The 20,255-nt window shown below is 44.3% G+C and overlaps 1 protein-coding gene across 3 annotated transcripts in view; it reads right to left on the bottom strand.

The window, feature by feature from the left end:
• Window positions 1–20,255, bottom strand: part of LOC141140471 (interferon-induced, double-stranded RNA-activated protein kinase-like) — a 303,555-nt gene that overhangs the window by 184,916 nt on the left and 98,384 nt on the right. For all 3 annotated transcript variants that reach the window (XM_073627694.1, XM_073627692.1, XM_073627693.1), the window contains one exon: window positions 12,158–12,293. In XM_073627694.1, the coding sequence (XP_073483795.1) occupies window positions 12,158–12,293 (136 nt within the window). The remainder of the gene's footprint in view (window positions 1–12,157; window positions 12,294–20,255) is intronic.

Genomic DNA, 20,255 nt, shown 5'->3' with positions numbered 1-20,255 from the left:
ATAACTAAAGGCAATCTTTATTGTGTTAGATAAAGTGGAGAGGGATTAGAACATCTGTCAGGATTTTATTGCTGCCTCCTGTGTTTTGTTATCACCAAAAGTGAAAGAAAATCACAAATTTTGGATTATCACCAAACCAGGATTAAAGGAGAAATCTTTCAATTGGGACACTAGTTCTGGGTAACCCTCGTGACAAATAAGGATTCCTTTGTTTTGGAGGGATTTTCTCTCACTTTCTGTTTTGCTATGGGACAAGAAGTGAAGGGAAATCTCCCCAATGGGACACAGATGGAAAAAAATTTTTTAAAAAGCTGACAGAGGTTATAATTCACTTTTACTCTATCAAAAATGAAAAAAAAAAAGGTTTTGCCTTCAGTTCCAGTTTGAGAATATACTTCCAGTGCCCATTCGTCCATACAAAAAGCTCACTGACTGTCTACTTGCTGAATGCTGCCTGTGCCTGCATTCCTGTCCTATGAAAGCAAATATCCCTGCTGACTTTGAGTCACTAGTTTGCCAGGCTGAATGAAATTAGATTCATGGAGAGTCTGACAACCATGCTTTATAATAGGGAAGACAAATTTATGGACACCTGGCTGCCATGGATGACCTACACATGCTCCTTCCAATGCCTTTATTTAATGCCCAGAATTCCAAGCTCCAGTTGAAAACCCTTATGTATCAACAGCATAGAATTGATCCCCAACATCCACACTTCTCTTTCTTCTGGTCTCCCTTGGGGTAGGAGGGTGGAGTAGAATGAAGATCCCCACAAGATTTTTCTTTCTCTGCGACTCCCACACTTTTTCTTCATTTTTTCACTACCCATTACATCCATTCTCCTTTACTTTTTTAATTATTTTTTTGTGTGTTTGCTCCGACACTGAATCCCCAAGCTTATTCCTAATGTTAGGTTTTCACTTTCAGCCAAAATGAACTACAACAGACTTTGGCTGGTACTGATCCTACCTCTCGCAGTCTGAAGACTTTTGTGCATTAAAGCATATGTAAAGACAAAACTTTTTTTTTCAGAAAGAGTGAGGAAGGGTAAAACCCATATTAGGTTATTTTTTACTGCCTGTGTCTTACTGGAAAGGCTTTCATATCCTGGAGAAGCAAAAGGAAATCTCTCTAACGAAAATTTTATTTCCATCAAAGAATTGTCGTATGTGTCCCAACTAAAGTATTTCTGTCACATACCTGGTAGGAGTCTGAAATGATGAGGTCGGCCTCTCTATCTCCAACCCAAGCTCCACTGGAGGTGGAACAGATGGTGGCTAGGGTCAGGAGGAACATGAGTGCCTGTAAGTGCTGCGTGCAGAGCTTGCAGGTGGAGTTGCAGACTTGGAGGTGCAGGCAGAGTATCCGGTAAAGAACTGGATCCAGGGAGGCTGAGAGGATGGACAGACAGCACAGGTACTCGGAAACAGCGTGGAGCCAAGCAGGAGACAGGAGCGAGGTCATCGGGATAGCCGGGTTCAGTAAATGGCGGGCAGCGAGGTACCAACGCATACGGGAAGCCAGGATCAGGAACCGGTAATCAGAGTAATCAGAGTCCAAAAGCAGAGTCTAGGAAAGCCAAGGTTCAGCATCAGGTATCAAGCCAGATTTAGCAGGGTTCAGAATATCAGGACAAAGCTGATGACCAGTCAGCACTTTTCAGAAGTCAGGGCATCCCTTAAATAGGGTGTCTGGTGCCAATTGTGGCTAGGGGTGCGCTCCTGCGCATGCACGCAATGCGATGCGCACGGGCATGCGCATTGGTGCGTGAGGGGATCTGCCGATGTCCGTGAATGCGCGCATGAGCACATGTGCACGCCGAGCACATTCTGACAGTTCTCCTACATTGCCCCCCCCCCTTATGGGCAGCCTCCGGATGCCCTTCAAGGGTCTTTTCAATGGGTGGCGTTGGAAAAAGGCTTGCACTAGTTTGGGAGCATGCACATCCGAAGCTGGTTCCCAGGAATTCTCCTCCGACCCGTAGCCTTTCCATTTAATGAGTAACTGTGTTTGGTTACATCTTTTTCTACAGTCCAACACGGCTTCTACCTCAAATTCCTCATTCCCTTCGATAAGCAGCGGAGGAGGGATTTCAGAAACCTGATCTAAAAATGGATTTGGCACTGTTGGTTTCAATAAAGAAACATGGAATACAGGGTGGATTTTCAGATGCTTGGGTAACACCAACTCGAATGCTACTGCATTAATCTAACTTTTGACTGGGAAGGGTCCCAAAAATTTTGGACCAAGTTTTCTTGAGGGGCAGCTTAGTTTCAAGATTGCTGTGGAAAGCCAGACCTTGTCTCCAGGTTCAAGGTTCAAATTACCTCTCTTCTTTTTGTCGAAGAACTTCTTATTGTTTGCCTGAGTCTTGGAGATTGTATCTCGTAGTAGTTGGTTACTGGTACTTTTAATCTGTCTTGTACAGCAGGTACAGAAGATTCAATGGACAGCTCAGGCAAGAAAGAGGGATGGTACCCATAATTGGCGAAAAAAGGTGATTGGTTGCTGAATGGATGGAATTATTTTATGAAAATTCTGCAAGTGGGAGAAGTGATAACCAATCACCTTAAGCAAAGGAGGAAAAGCAACGTACTACTGTACTTGTTGGCACATGTTGTAGATAATCCTGCAATTATAGGAGTGCTGCATAGTAATTGTATATATGTGTGGGACACTTTAAGTGTTTGTGTGCAGCAACTAGACAAAAAGGAAAAAGGAAAAAAAAGAAGTACTGCTCGAGGGTTTGATTGGTCCTTTCAGTCTGTCCATTAGTTTGTGGATGGTATGCTGTGGAGAGGCGAAGTTCAATGTTCAATGCTTGACATAAGGCCCTACAAAATCTAGAAGTGAACTGCACCCCACGATCAGAGACAATACTATCAGGGATACCATGCAACCTTACAATCTCCTTGATAAAAGCTGTGGCAGTCTCGGTGGCAGAAGGAGTTCCTTGTAGGGGTACAAAATGGGCCATCTTGGTCAGGCGATCAACCACAACAACCATGGTGGTCAAGTTTTCAGATAGGGGGGGGGGAGTTCTACAATGAAATCCATGGAGATCATGCTCCATGGTTTCTCATGTACAGGAAGGGGCTCAAGTAGACACCAAGTTCTGGCTCTGTCAGTCTTATTCCGAAGGCATGTAACACAAGAGTTAACATATTTCTTGCAGTCCTGCATCAAGTCTGGCCACCAGAATGTACGGGAGATCAGATCGGCCATTTTGTGAATCCCAAAGTGACCCGCTAGGGGGTGGTCATAACATCGCCTTAGGACGGCAACTCTAAATTGCTCAGGGATAAAGATTTGCTTCTTATGAAAGTACAGGCCATCCCTCAGTTGAAGAGCCAGGTCTTTGGAGGGTGGTTGGTTTACCACATCTGTTTTTATTTGTGACATCAGATCCGCCTAAAGAAGCAAAACATTCTTGGCTTGTAGAATAGTATCAGGTTCTGAGGATACAACTGGGTCACTGAACATGCAGGACAAAGCATCCGGTTTACCATTTTTTGAGCCAGGGCGATAAGTTATGTGGAACATAAAACGAGAGAAGAAAAGTGCCCACCTTGCCTGCTGGGGTCGCCTAGCCATCCTCAAATACTCGAGATTCTTATGGTCCTGTGAAGATGAGGATTGGGTGAGATGCTCCCTCCAAGAGGTAGCGCCATTCTTGATGCGCAGCCTTGATAGCCAGTAGTTCTTGGTCTCCAACATCATAGTTCCTTTCGGAAGGATTTAATTTCTTAGAGAAAAAGGCCACAGGGTGGAGCAATGATTTGGGACCTTGGCGTTGTGATAATATAGCCCCTCGTGCATTTTCAGAGACATCTACCTCCAAAACATAGGCTAAGGATGGATCAGGATGCTTCAGGATGGGAGCTGAAGTGAATAAGGCTTTTAACTGTTGAAAGGCTGTTTGGGCTTCTGGGGTCCATTGGAAGGGAACATGCTGCTTCGTTAACTGAGTGATGGGAGTGATGATGCCAGAAAAGTTCTTGATAAATTTTATGTAAAAGTTGGCAAATCCCACAAATCTCAGGATGGAAGTGACTTTCTGTGGGTCCATGGAGATACCGTCGGCAGAGATGACAAGTCCCAGGAAATGTATAATTTGTTTTTAAAAGTCACATTTTTCAGCCTTTGCGTAAAGGTGGTGTTCCCGCAGCTGACCCAGTACTTTCTTTACATGAGTCCGATGGGATTCTAAAGATTCAAAGAATATAAGGATGTCATCCAAATACACAATGACGAATAAATCAAGAAAGCCCCGAAAAACATCATTCACCAGAAGTTGGAACGTAGCCGGAGCGTTACAGAGTCCGAATGGCATGACTTGATATTCAAAATGGCCGAAGCGTGTTCGAAAGGCTGTCTTCCATTTGTCTCCATCCCCGATTCTGACAAGATTATAAGCACCACTCAGGTCTAATTTGGAGAACACTCATGCCCCTCCCAGCCTTTGAGAGAGTTCAGGAATCAGAGGCAGGGGGTACCGGTTTTTGACAGTGACCCTGTTAAGGTCGCGATAGTCCACACAGGGCCTCAAGGTATGGTCTTTTTTTTCAACAAAGAAAATACCGGCATCTTTAAGGCTTTTGTCGATACAAATCCGCATGGCTTCTAGTTCAGGCTCGGAATGAGGATAAATTAGACCAAACGGGAACTCGGCCACTGGTAAATGTTCAATGAGACAATCATATGTTCTATGGGGAGGAAGAGTGTCCGCTCCTTTTTTGTTAAACACATCCAGATATTCGTGATAGGCAGCAGGGATCAAATTAGAGGTTTCATGGTCAGGGTGGATACCCAGGAGGGGTGTGGTGTTGGAAGTCCTTTCAGGAAGGCAGTGAATCTGGCAGTAGTTAGAAGAGAAAGAGATGTCTCCGGTAAGCCAGTTAATGTGAGGATTATGCGCCTTCAACCACGGAATGCCAAGGATGACCAGGAATGTGGGGGAAGCTATGACATCCAAACGGAGGAATTCTTGGTGGCCTGAAGAAGTCTGGCAGAGAATAGGTAAAGTCTCTTGGGTAACTGGGCCTGATTTAATGCCAGAGCCTTCAGCCAGGTGAACATGAAATCCTTGCCTCTTGGCACACACAGGCAGCTGATGGAGAGAGGCAAATGCAGAGTCCACAAAGCAACTACAGAGTCTATGATTGCAAGTACTGGAACAGTCTTTTCGCTAAACTGGAGCATAATGGAAGGAGAGACATGAGACCGGAGCTTCCCAGAAAGATGCATCATGTGAGGCTGGCGGGAAAAAGATCTGCAGATTTTTGCCGGGCAAGTCTGTATAAAGTGACCAGCCTCCCCGCAATAAAGACACTGATTGTCCTGTAATCGACGAAGACGTTCAGCAGGAGAAAGAGGTGGTCTTCGAAAACTACTATGAGGTGCCTTATACAGTTCCTTCCTTCTGGGGAATTCAACAGATGAGGATGCAGGGACGTCTGACCTTGAAGCCACAAATAGGGTTCTTTTAGATTTTTCGGATTGTCTTTATCGTAATCACCGATCGATCAGGCCTTCCAGGGATGCTGGTACTCCCACTCTGGCAAGTTCATCCTTTAAGGTATCAGAAAGTCCTAGTCGAAACTGGTGGCGAAGCGCAGAATGATTCCATTGGGTATCTGCACTCTAAACACGAAAGTCAGTTACGTATTCCTCAACAGGCCTTGGACCTTGCTGCAATTTGCCAAGCATGGACTCGGCAGTTTGCTGGTAGAAGGGATCTGCATATAGCTGAGCCATAGCTCAGAATAATGAATCCGTAGCTGTCAGGACAGAGTCATGTTGTTTCTGGAGATGATGAGCCCAGGAAAGTGGTTCGTTCAGTAGTAACGTGATAATAAACCCGACTTTGATGTTTTCTGATGCAAAGGTTAGGGTAACAGGGAAAAATATAGTTCACAGGAATTCACGAAGGTGCGAAACTTCTTGCGATCTCCGGAAAATCGTTCCGGTATAGGCACCCTGGGTTCCAGAGCGGGAGCGGCCTCATGGAACAAGCCGGGCTCTGTTTGAGTAGAACAATCTAAGACTGTAAGCGGAGCACAGGCCAATGCGACATTCTCCTTGTAGGCAAGTTGCTCTTCCATGCAACTAAGATTCTCTTGTAACTTCTGCACAATATTACACAAAAATAGATCTGTAAATGTCTTCTGGTGGAGAGGCCTCCCATTCATCCGTGGCTGACTGGTACTGTCACGTACCTGGTAGGAGTCCGAAATTAGGAGGTCGGCCTCTCTTGTATCTCCAACCAAAGCCCCACTGGAGGTGGAACAGATGGTGGCTAGGGTCAGGAGGAACACGAGTGCCTGTAAGTGCTGCGTGCAGAGCTTGCAGGTGGAGTTGCAGACTTGGAGGTGCAGGCAGAGTATCCGGTAAAGAACTGGATCCAGGGAGGCTGAGAGGATGGACGGCCAGGACAGGTACTTGAAAACAGCGTAGAGCCAAGCAGGAGACAGGAGCGAGGTCATCGGGGTAGCCGGGTTCAGAAACGGGCAGGCAGCGAGGTACCAAGGCATAAACAGAAGCAAGATCAGCACTTTTCAGAAGTCAGGGCATCCCTTAAATAGGCCATCTGGCGGCAATTGTGGCTAGGGGTGCGCTCCTGCACTTGCACGCAATGCGATGCACACGGGCATGCGCATTGGTGCGTGAAGGAATCTGCCGATGCCCGTGAATGCGCATGTGCGTGCCGGGCGCATTCTGACAGTTCTCTTACAATTTCTCTCACTTCTTATTCCGACGACAGCTGTAAAATTAAGGGTTTCTCGTTACTTTCTGTCTCAGTGACAAAGGTCACCAGGACAAACAGAGGGGTCAATATCCCCAGCGGGTACACAGGCAGCAATAGAAACCTGACAGGGAGACTAAGCCTTCCCCACTCTATCCAAAAAAAATTAAAAATACCTTTACATACACTGCGATACAAAATAAGGTATGTATATTAGTTGCATTTTACTTTTTTAAAGATACTTTTTATTCATCCTAAAGAAAGACATATGTATACCGTAAGGATTTTAACACAGACGTATACAACAAATATGCTTTTGTAGTACACTTACAGAGGTATATGAATCAGCATAAGATTCCCTCTTTTAAAATACTGTATGTATAGTCTGCTGTCAGTCTGTATGAGACATATATATACACTGTATATATCTTTAAAACAGTCTGCCTCCATATCAAAGTATATAATAAACTAGTGATAATAGTAATGTTTATCTGAGAATATGTCTAGCAGTAACATAGCTTATCGAATTTTTGAGAGCAACCCATAGCTTTGTAAGTTAACATATAACATGGGAAGGCTTCATTTAATAGTATAATCCAGTCTTTTATGCAAGGTTCACTTTTAATGTTTCTATAGGATGTCTACCATATACAGTAGGTGACCGCGATATTTTGTCAATCTCGTCGCATTTCTCGGCGAGATTTGACACCTGCGAGCTCCGTCGCAGGAGCCAGCGCCGAGATGGCTCACTCATCGGGAAAGGAAAACTTTGTTTTCCTTCCGCGATGAGTGACAGGCAGTGCTGACAGCTGACTGGTATGAATCCTGAGGGGGAACGCCGCGCCAAATTTTAAATGAAAAAACTGGCGTGGGTTCCCCCCCAGGAGCATACCAGGCCCTTAGGTCTGGTATGGATTGTAAGGGGAACCCCCTACGCCGAAAAATCGGCGTGGGGGTCCCCCCAAAATCCATACCAGACCCTTATCCGAGCACGGAGCCCAGCCGGCCAGGAAAGGGGGTGGGGACGAGCGAGCGCCCCCCCCCCTCCTGAGCTGTACCTGGCCGCATGCCCTCAACATGGGGGGGTGGGTGCCTTGGGGGAGGGGGGCGCCCTGCGGGGCCCCCCCACCCCAAAGCACCTTGTCCCCATGTTGATGAGGACAAGGGCCTCTTCCCGACAACCCTGGCCATTGGTTGTCGGGGTCTGCGGGCGGGGGGCTTATCGGAATCTGGGAGCCCCCTTTAATAAGGGGGGCCCCAGATCCCGGCCCCCCACCCTGTGTGAATGAGTATGGGGTACATGGTACCCCTACCCATTCACCTAGGGAAAAGTGTCAATAAAAAAACAACACAGTACACAGGAGAGTAATTTATTAGGCAGCTCCAGGATCTTCTTCCGACTTCGGGGGGTCTCCTTCCGACTTCTCCCGGTGTTCCACCTCTTCTCCCGGTGTTCCGCCTCTTCTCCCGGGCCCCGCCGCTATCTTCTTCCAGCTCTATTGCCAGCGAGGGGCCCGGTCTGCTGCCGCTGTCTTGTCACTGATGTCTTGTCGCCGATGTCTTGTCGCCGATGTCTTGTCGCCGATGTCTTGTCGCCACTGTCTCGCCTCTTCTTCTTTTCTTCTCTTCTTCCGATGTTGACACGATGCTCTCTCCGGCTGGAATGCTTTGTGCGAGCTGCGGAGCCATTTATATAGGCGGTGACCCCGCCCCCTTGTGACTTCATGTTCCCAGCATGCGCAGGGACTCTGTTGTCACGCCCCCTTATGACGCCAGGGTCCCTGCGCATGCTGGGAACATGACGTCACAAGGGGGCGGGGTCACCACCTATATAAATGGCTCTGCAGCTCGCACAAAGCATTCCAGCCGGAGAGAGTGTCGTGTCAACATGGGAAGAAGAGAAGAAGAGAAGAAGAGGCGAGACAGCGGCGGCGAGACAGCGGCGACAAGACAGCGGCAGCAGACTGGGCCCCTCGCTGGCAATAGAGCTGGAAGAAGATAGCGGCGGGGCCCGGGAGAAGAGGCGGAACACTGGGAGAAGTCGGACGGAGACCCCCCGAAGTCAGAAGAAGACCCCGGAGCTGCCTAATAAATTACTCTTAAAACCTGTGTACTGTGTTTTTTTTTTTATTGCCACTTTTCCCTAGGTGAATGAGTAGGGGTACCATGTACCCCATACTCATTCACACAGGGTGGGGGGCTGGGATCTGGGGGCCCCCTTATTAAAGGGGGCTCCCGGATTCCGATAAGCCCCCCACCCGCAGACCCCAACAACCAACGGCCAGGGTTGTCGGGAAGAGGCCCTTGTCCTCATCAACATGGGGACAAGGTGCTTTGGGGTGGGGGGGCCGCGGAGGGCGCCCCCCTCCCCCAAGGCACCCACCCCCCCATGTTGAGGGCATGCGGTCTGGTACGGCTCAGGAGGGGGGGGGCGCTCGCTCGTCCCCACCCCCTTTCCTGGCCAGGCCGGGCTGTGTGCTCGGATAAGGGTCTGGTATGGATTTTCGGGGGACCCCCACCCCGATTTTTCGGCGTAGGGGGTTCCCCTTACAATCCATACCAGACCTAAGGGCCTGGTATGCTCCTGGGGGGGGAACCCACGCCGTTTTTTTCATTTAAAATTTGGCACGGCGTTCCCCCTCAGGATTCATACCAGACAGCTGTCAGCACTGCCTGTCACTCATCGCGGAAGGAAAACCAAGTTTTCCTTTCCCGATGTGTGAGCCAGCGCGACATGCACAGTACCCTGTCGCCGAGAACCAGCACGATGGTATCGCGCTGGAGACACAATCTCGCGGTCAGGTACTGTAGTCCAGCAAAAAACCTAGCTGGTAGACTGTTGGATTGTATATATAAAAGTTTGTTAAATAAATTCTGTGACGTGACCGGGCACTGCTCCACATTTAGAGCAGACCCTAGTCACATATAGGGAAATTCTAGGTTCTATTTTACCAAAGATTAATAGTTTTTTTTCTTTACTCCATAGAATCTACTTGCATTACAATAAGTATGATGTAAGTAAACGTATTTATTTATTACTTATATAGCGCAGACAATTTACTGTATATAGTACATTCACATCAGTTCCCACCTTAAGCCCCGGTTCACACCTATGCGAATTAGATGTGGCTTACACAGCATCCAATTCGCAGGACATTTTAAAATACATTCATATGAATGCATCTGGTTCAGGTATCTGTGTTGCATTCGCACTGTTCATTGCACAAAAAAAACGTGTGCGTTTTCTGGGCACTCCAGTGCGAATTACAAGCCCATTATCTTCTATGGGAATGCATCTGATTCGCAGATGCATTCGTTCTGAACATGGATTTTCTCCTTCTCCTCACTACACCTCCCCCCCCCCTCCCTGCTCACTGAACCGCAGCTAAAACGCAGAGGAACCTCTGAACAACTGACTTTTATCTTCCCAGTGAAACCTTAAGCTTCAATTTGCACCGCACATGTGTGAACCCAGGCTAAAGGAGCTTACAGTCTAAGTCCCTAACTCACATTCATACACATGCTAGGGCCAATTAACCTACAAGCATGTCTTTGGAGTGTGGGAGGAAATTAGTTAGATTAGTTTGCCTCTAAACAAGATCACTAGGGATAGTGATTTTATCTATGTTTTCAGAACTTTGTTTTTGTTTTTTTTCATTATTTCTCTGTGAGGGTGGGAATATCAATGCAACATTTATTTCAGATTTTAATTTAGTGTCCTTTGTTTGAAGTAACACTGCGCAGCAAATAGACATCAGCTTTCTATGTTGGTTTTGCTAAAGGATACCTCTATATCTGAGCCAATGCAGCATGTGCGAGTTACGAATATTTATATAAGTGTAGGGCTGAAACAACTAATAGATTAATCGACAACGAATCGATTATGAAATTAATCGATTACTATTTTCATAATCGATTAACCAGCCAGCCGATTAGTTGGCCTGCATACAGAATGTATTATTTGTTTACATATCAGGAAATACAGTGCAGCACACATACAGCTCAGTACATCATCCATACATGTCAGTAAGTGCCTGAGAACTTGTGAATGTGTGAGGAGCAATGCCTCATGGGACATGTAGTCCTGGGCAGGAAGTGAGTGGTTCTAAAGGCAGAAGTTTTCTTTACCTTGCTATTAGGGCACTCTATACTGTACTTAACGCGCAGCAAAAAGCAGTGTAGAAACAGATCAAAAGAAAACTGCATAGGTGTGCACCGAGCCTTATGCTGGCCACGTGGATCAATTTTCAGATGAGAATATTCATATGAAAAATCTTTGTACATTTGCTGCACGAAAGACTGTTGTTTGAATTTTTTCACTTGCTTTAAACATTCTGTTTTAAAATGAATGTAATTTCTGAACGAAAGCCACATACACGGTCTGAAAATTCCTTTGACCAAGCGGTTTTCTATTATTTCTAAATTTTCCTGTCACTGTGGATGAAAACGAATGTCGATTTGACCCCACTAACGATTCGAAAATCGAAACGAATGTTCTTAAAATGACTTTTTTTTTTTTGAAGGAAGACATTGTTTTTGTATGTCCAGCATATAATATATTACAGTTCTGTTTGAAAATCTGCAAAACAGTCTTTAACTTTTTTTTTTTCTTTAAAAAAAGATCTGAGTCTGATGATATTTACCAGATTCAACCTCTAATAGTATATACAGTATATATCCTCTAACAGTATATACAGTATATCTCTTCTGTCTGTTATTCTCAGAGTTGGTTATTTATATTTACCACTGCATATAGATATTTGAGAATAAATTGCCTTTTTTTAAACTTTACATATTAACTAAATTATACACCACACTTTGTTTAAGGTTATTAACCGATGAATCGAAACAATAATCGGCCAACTAATCGATTATGAAAATAATAGTTAGTTGCAGCCATATATAAGTGTTTAAAGTGGTTGTAAACTATGCAAAAAAAACAAAACAAAAAAAAACCAAAACAACCTGCAAGACAAAGGCATAATGAGTTAGTATGCATTGCATACTAGCTCATTATGAAATACTTACCTTAGAACAATGCTGTTGCAGTGATCCCCGTACACCGCTGTGATGGGCGACATGTTTCCGGAATGTTACTTCCGAGTTCGCGGGCTCCGGCGCTTTGATTGGCCGGAGCCACGATGACGTCAATCCCGCGCAGGAGCCGCCAGTCACGGCAAAGCAGCTAAAGAAACGGCACGTACATGCCGTTTCTTCAGTGCGCATGTGCCCATGATGTTGGCACATGCGTATACAGTGGGTATCTCCTAAACTGTGCAAGTTATTATAGGCTTACCTGAAGGCAAAAGTGGTTGTAAAGGGTTTACAAGCACTTTAATAACAGTTTTACTAAATAACTACCTTGAGTTCAGCTTTAAAACTAGGTGCAGTAGGATATAAAATGTTCATTACCTGAATCTCATCTGGAAAGTCTTTCTTCATCTCCTTAAGAGCTAAATAAGCAGCCTCCTTTTCTGCCAGTTTTTTATTTTTCTTCCTACTAGATTGAGGAAATATTTTTTTGTTGACTTCTGCACTACAAGCAAACCTGAAAAGCAAACAATAATTAATTAATCATGGAAATAATGAATACAAAAAACAAACACAAAAACCTATTCGGTTGCCCATAACACCCATATGACTCAATTATAGTAACCTTAAAGTGATTGTAAACGTTCACCCTGTAAAACAACCCATTCAGTTTAAAAATAAAATGAAAGGCAAACATTTGTGTATAGATATAAAAAACAAACATTATAAATACCTTTATTTCCCTTTTTTATAGGCGATCACATTCCCTCTGTTCTCAGCTGCATAAGAGCTTGGGGGAGGAGAAGCAACAGCACACTGATCTTCCCAGTGAAAGGCTGTGCAGGGGGAGGCGTGTCAGGACAAGTTTGATCATTGGAGGAGAGCAGATTGAGTTTCCAGAACAGCTAGGGAACTGACCACGCTGTACTATCCTGCTTAGTGTGGTCAGTTTTTAACAGGAAAGCAGAGGGACTGGCAGGAACACCAGGCATTTCACACAAAGGAAGCAACAGAGGACTTTTTCATCCAAGTACATGGTACAGCAGGCACATATCAGGAATTTGAAATGCTTGGGTAACAAACACTGTAATTTTTTCTTCTGTACAGCACATAGCTTCATGCTGCTTGGGAGCATGTAATAATAGCATTTTTTCTACAGCTTACCTGTAAAATCCTTTTCTTGGAGTACATCACAGGACACAGAGCCGGTTATTATAATAAGAACTACTTGGGTTATATGCCACCAATAGGTGAATGGAGACTGGTAGATCAATCAGAACAATCAAACAGGAAGTCCTCCCCTATATAACCCCTCCTACACAGGAAGCACATCAGTTTTGTAGCAAGCAATAAATTCCCAAAAAGAGGGGAGGGACCTCTGTGTCCTGTGATGTACTCCAAGAAAAGGATTTTATGGGTAGGCTTTAGAAAAAAATCCTATTTTCTTTATTGTACATAACAGGACACAGAGCCAGTTATTATAATAATAACTACTTGGGACGTCCCAAAGCAATATCCTTGAGGGGAGGGAGACACCATTATAGAAATTGCCACCAGAGAAGGACCTACTCTGCTATTTCTAATACGCTGAGGCCAAAGGCAGTATCTTCTAAGTTATTGACATCCACCTGGTAAAAATCCTGTAGATGTATAAACCAAAGACCAAATAGTGGTCTTGCACACCTGGGCCACTGACACCTGATGCCGGATGGCCCAAGATACTCCCCCACACCTGGTAGAGAATCTCTCCCCAGAAAAAAAAAAATGTGATTTTTGCCCTTTAAGCCATAGGCATCATTAATAAACTGGCAGATCCACTGCTAAATATTTGACCTGGATGCCGCCTGCACTTCACGGGCTCTTCTAGCAGCACAAACCAGGATTCCTGACCTGTGCCGACAACTCAAGTAGATCCTGAGTGCCTGAACAATCTCCAGAGTATGTAGCGATCTTTCTCCTGCCGACTGTGGGTTAGGGGAAATAAAAAAAAAAAAGGCAAGACACTGTCCTGATTCAAGTGAAAACTAGAAACCACTTTAGGCAATAAAAATGGATGAGCACGCAACATCACCTTATGCTGTGAGACCAAGAACGGCTCTTTGCGTGAAAAAATTCACAAAAAAAAAAAAAAAAATGGGTTTCCACTGCAATTACAGAAATCTTTAATGAGTCTGGAAACAAACCGCCACATGAAGCGTTTACAGATGATTATGGACCCTGAAATCTACCTCTTGCAGAGGAGGTCATCACTGAACAGTCTGAAACATATCTGAAACATAAGGATGTGCAATGGCTTGAGATCTTAAGATAGACCTCGTGTCCCTAATTGGTTTTGGAACTGCTGCCATTTAAATTGTCTCACAATAATGAGCCCATAACTTCTGCTCCAAGAGCCAATGCAAGGCAAAAGACTGATGACTCTGTGGCAGACCCAGACAGTCCCAAGAGGTGCATTTAACTTACTAGGTTTCTGCCGGCTAAAGATGGAACAAACCACCTCAGAGACTGCCTTAAGATCCTCTGGCCTGAGATACTCCCAAAACAGCAGCCTCAGATGCCTCCCTCACCCAGGTGGGAAAAAACTTACAGCATCTGGTATTCCCGGGCAGTCTCTCATCCATATACTAACCAGGCTTGATCCTGCTTAGGCTTCGATCAACTGAGATCAGGCATGATCAAGGTGATGTGGCCGTAGTCTGATGAAAAAACGAATGCGACAGGTAACACTGCAATGCCAAACACCACAGTGACTCAGATGCACCCGACACCACTGTCCATCGGGAAATGTGGACACTGCCAGATCCCTGAACCTGAGAGCGGTGCACCTGCCTCCCCCGGCTGCCTCTCTTTTCTGGAACCATTTAACTGGTATAACAGGTAAATAACGCAGCAACTACATTAGCCAGTCCTCCAAGCTCCAAGGATGCAGGCCTAAAAGAATGTTGGTTTACCTCTATGCAACCCCTTAGGTATGCAATTATGCAGGTACCCAGGTATGCCATTGTGCAAGTACCTAGGTATGCAAACATGCAGGTATACAAGTATTCTTGCCATTCATGCATTTATGTATGCAGTTCAAGGCCAATAAGCATGTACCCCTAGGCAGATAAGCACATACGTATGTACCCCCACGCAAACAAGCACATATGTATGTAGTCCCAGGCAAATAAGCACATATACATGTAGTCCCAGGCAAATAAGCACATATGTATGTAGTCCTAGAAAAATAAGCACATATTTATGTAGTCCCAGGAAAACAAGTACATATGTATATAGATTAATGTACATAAGCACATATGTATGTAGTTTAATGTAAATAAACATATACGTATGCAGTACAAATGAAAACATGCCAGCATGTGTTTAAGCAATATGCATCTATGGAAGCATGCATTTAAGGAAGCATGTGCTTGCATTTAGGCAAAACCTGAAAACGTGCGTCCCTGTAAACACGCATTTATACAATATGTGCCCATGGAAACATGCATCTACGCAATAAGCAAGCATGCGTTTATGAAACGTGTTTATGCAACATTACGCAATGCGTATCTATGCTGACATGTATAAACATGCATTTTTATGTAGACATGTATCTTTATGCAACCAGGTATATTTATGCAAACATGTATCTTTATGTAATCATGTATAACCATGTATATTTGTGCAAACATGTATAAATATGTATCTTTATGCAAATATATATATAAACATGTATCTTTAGCAACTGTGCATTTCAGCAACAGTGCGTTCCAGCAACCGTGCGTTTTAGCTAGTTTGCAAGCATGCACCTGCTTAACAGCAGTTGGCCCCATTCTAGTCCTGCAGGATTTAGCCAAGCACATATGCATCCGATGCAGCCTCTATGCCGTTTCAGAACAGTGAAAAAAAGAAAAAAATAAGCTTCTGCAAACCAAACCACACTATACTGGAGACACAACTCCTTAAAGTGCTCCCATGCCCATGTTTTTGCAAACGTGCATATTTAACCACTTGCCAACAGCTGCACGCCGATATACATTGGCACAATGGCAGCGGTGGGCAAATGGGCGTACCTGTACGTCCCCTTTAAGAGCCGGGGCTAGCAGGCGTGCGCGCCCGCCATGTACAGCGTGACCGTGCCCGCGGGAACGGCGGACTCAATGTGCGCCGGTCGCCCGCCGATCGTGTCACGGAGCCGCAGAACGGGGAAGTGTCTATGTAAACAAGGCATTTCCCCATTCTGGCTTGTGTCATGACAGAGATCACTGCTCCCTGTCATCGGGAGCAGTGATCGCTGTCATGTGAGTTGAAGGCCATCTCCCCCACAGTTATAATCACTCCCTAGGACACACTTAACCCCTTCAACGCCCTCTGGTGGTTAACCCCTTCCCTGCCAGTGTCATTTACACAGTAATTAGTGCATTTTTATAGCAGTGATCGCTATAGCGATCGATGACAATGGTCCCAAAATATTGTCAAAAGTGTCTGATGTGTCCGCCATAATGTCGCAGTCCCAATAAAAATTGCAGATCGCCACCATTACCAATAAAAAAAAAATTTTTAAATGCCATAAAACTATCCCCTATTTTGTAGACGCTATTACTTTTGCGCAAACCAATTAATATACACTTATTGCGATTTTTATTACCAAAAATATGCAGAAGAATACATAACGGCCTAAACTGAGGAAAAAAATATTTTTTATATATATATATATTTTTGGGGGATATTTATTATAGCAAAAAGTAAAAAATATTGCGTTTTTTTCAAAATTGTCGGTCTTTTTTTGTTTATAGCGCAAAAAAACAAAAACACAGAGGTGATCAAATACCACCAAAAGAAAGCTCTATTTGTGGGAAAAGAAGGACGTCAATTTTGTTTGGGTGCAACATCGCACAACTGCGCAATTGTCAGTTAAAGCGAAGCGGTGCCGGATCGCAAAAAGTGCTCTGGTCAGGAAGGGGGTAAAATCTTCCGGGGCTGAAGCGGTTAAACATGCCTTTAAGCAACAAGTTTGCAAGCATGTATGCTACGCTATAAAAAAGGGGGGAACTAATGCGCAAACCACAGGGGAAGAGATGAAAAAATAAAATCTAACAAAGTAGCTACCAACATAAGGTGTTCTCACACTAGCTAAAAATAGTAATAGAAAAGTAATGTGGCGCTTACTAAAACAAATAATTATGACGTTTCAATTATTAAAACCATAAAGACTAATTACAATAATACATCTTTGGCAGTTCCAAAGGGATAAATCCAAAAGAATGATGCGTCCTTAAATTAATCTCTCATCAGAGTTGTATAGCCCAAAGATTAGCAAACCAATGCTATAACAATTAATGAATAACCGCCCTCCAAGCAATATGTAATAATGTCCACAAAAAATATAAAGCTTCTCCCAGACAAAATACAATTCAATGTTGCGTTCAGGCCATAGCAATAGGATAATATATGGGTAAAAAAATTAGATACGGCATCAACAACATATAAATACTATAAAAAATGAATAAAATATCCGTGTGCAGATGATTCAATCTAAAAACACAAATACTAATAACGTAGCAAAAGGTAATGCAAATATATAGAATCACTTGCTAAAAATAAATACGCTGAAATCCTGAAAAATAAAAATCCAAGTGCAAATAAGCAATCTGTGCAAAGTAGCAATACTAAAAAAATGAAACTAAAAATCCAAGTGCAAATAAGCAATCTGTGCAAAGTAGCAAATACTGTGTAAAAGCTAAAATAATACAAATAAACAATCTGTGCAAGTGTAGCAAAAAAAACTGCAACAATAAATAAATTGTGCCAAAAATGTGCAAAAAGCAATACTATGCAAAAAAAGCAATAATGCAGAAACTAACAGTATATGTGGTGTCCAAGATATTCCAACAAAGTGCTCAAGAATTATATATGAAGATCATCAAATGAAGATTCGTGAAAAAGAATCAAATACATCCAAAAATTGTGAAAAAAAGTCCCATACACAGTGCAATCCAATTGTGACAATCTCTTTACATGTGAAATGCAGTTCATCAAATAAACGAGTGACACCATCCAGCCAATCTCCAGTGTGCTTGGTGATATTTCCCCCAGCCTCTCGCCTATATATGAGAACAATAAGCCTTACTGACAGATCCACACTGGCCGATCCGTTCCCGGGCTCCCTCAGTGGCACCGCTCCTATGGATCTCTTTTTACTCTGCCAGGTCTATCTCCAGGGCGTTTCAGACTCTCAGCCAAATACCGTTCAATATTATAAAAAGGAAAGGGAGGACTCCATTGTGATCTCGGGCGCAACCGGAAACGAACGTCACCAGACTCTCTTCACTGTTCACGTGACTTTTTCAAAGGGTATCATATATACTACGCTGCACCTGCCTTCCAAGCAGTAAAAAACACTTTAAAGTGAACTGCTATCCGTCCAGGGGTGTATCGACTTACAGTTGTAAAGTCCCCCTGGATTAAGAAGTAAATATGCAGCATATAATCGTGACTTGTCCACACAGTTCTCCTATAGTAAGTACTCACACTTTGTTAGCATCTATGGGCTGCTGTTATGTCTCCAGAGGCCCTGCTGAACCTATCGACCACATGGCAACATGGCCGCCATTCCACTTCCTGCCTATATAAAAATAGGTCATACTGAGTGAGCCTGCGCCCTCTAGTGGCTGGAGGAGAAACCGCAGCCCACGAGACTAAGAAGTACACCAGCACACTGCCCCCAGTGGCCTCTGGGAGAACAGACAGTCGTATCTCTCTTTCTTTTTTTTTTTTTTTTTAAAGAGAAACTGCAAAAATGCAGTTACCATTCCTGCTGCAGGACTCTGAACATAACAGGAGTCCAATCCTCACCCATCACGGCGAGCTTTGTAATAAAAGTCCTTCAGAGACTGGGTCCCCTCCCCTGGACCTGTATAGCACCCTGCAGGAAAGCACCTTGGTCAGAACAAACAATGCACAGGGTTCCATTATGCAGGGTCCAGCGTCGTAAGGCTGCATTACAAGCAAACCTCGAGGAATCTTCTTTCCTTCCAATGAGGCTCGGGTACCATCCATTTTGGCTGACAGCTTCTTCGAATGGATCCGATTGAAGTCCATGATTCTTAATAGAATCGTCCAGACCTCCAAGTATGCTCCAAGAGCACATGTATCAGATCAGTGACCACCACCTTACAGAGACTGGCAAAAAAAAGCTGAGTTAGACTTACCGGTAACTCCTTTTCTGAGAGTCTTCCAGGACAGCCCATGAGACCTTGGGCTCCTCCTACCAGGACAGGAAACACGTCACCCCCACCAGATAAAAGGGCGGTCCTCCAGGCCCATGTCAGTATTCTCAAGAACTGTAGGACCCTGTAAAACATATGCATAATACACATAACTTCAGACAATACCGGGTGGGAATCCGGCTGTCCTGGAAGACTCTCAGAAAAGGAGTTACCGGTAAGTCTAACTCAGCTTTTCTCCAAGCGTCTTCCAGGACAGCCCATGACACGATGAGCCAGAACTTACCAGTCTAGGGAGGGACAACTGCCTGAAGGACCTTACGACCAAACGCCTGCTCCTGAGCTGATAGGAGATCCAGGCGATAATGTTTAATGAAGGTCGAGTAACTGGACCAAGTGGCAGCCCTGCAAATTTGTTCCGGTGAGGCACCAGCCCTCTCAGCCCAAGACGTAGACAAGGCTCTAGTTGAGTGCGCAGTAACAAAAGGTGTAGGGACCTCCCTAATTTTGTAAGCTTCCAAGATGGCTTGCTTTATCCATCTAGCCAATGTGGCTTTAGATGCACTATTCCCCTTGTGAACTCCAGAAAAGAGGACAAACAAGGCATCAGTTTTCCTAAAGGTCTTCGTGACCTCAAGATAGACCAAGAGAATCCTTCTTACATCTAGGAAACTAAATTTTCTTTCTAAGTCGCCCTGTGGCGAACTACAAAAGGTTGGCAATACAATGTTCTGAGATCGGTGGAATGTACTTGCCACCTTGGGCAAAAAACCTGGATCGGTTCGTAACACAACTCGATCCTCAAAAATCGTGAGGAAGGGCTCCCTAACTGATAGGGCCTGCAACTCACTTACCCTACGAGCTGAGGTAACAGCTATAAGGAACACAGTTTTTAATGTAAGTAACTTAACTGACATACTTTCCAGAGGTTCAAACGGAAATTCTACCAGAGTTTGAAGTACTAGGGACAGATCCCACGTTGGACAACTTCACACCACTACTGGTCTGGCCCTAGAGATAGATTTGAAAAATCTGGCTATAGTGGGATTTTCCAGGAGAGAAAACTGGAGGAACACACTAATAGCTGCCGCCTGTACCTTTAAGGTACTAACAGAAAGACCTTTGTCGACACCCTCTTGGAAAAAATCCAAAATAGACGGAATATCATTAGCTAATCTATCATTTTCAGATAACCATGAGTTAAACCTTTTCCAAACTTTGGAATATATGGCTCTAGTAACTGGCTTCCTGCAATTCACGAGAGTCCTGACTAC

The sequence above is a fragment of the Aquarana catesbeiana genome, linkage group LG04, assembly GCF_042186555.1.
Source record: "Aquarana catesbeiana isolate 2022-GZ linkage group LG04, ASM4218655v1, whole genome shotgun sequence".
NCBI classification, from domain to species: domain Eukaryota; kingdom Metazoa; phylum Chordata; class Amphibia; order Anura; family Ranidae; genus Aquarana; species Aquarana catesbeiana.
Note: the sequence above shows the minus strand (reverse complement) of the source record. Positions and strands in the feature narration are given on the sequence as shown.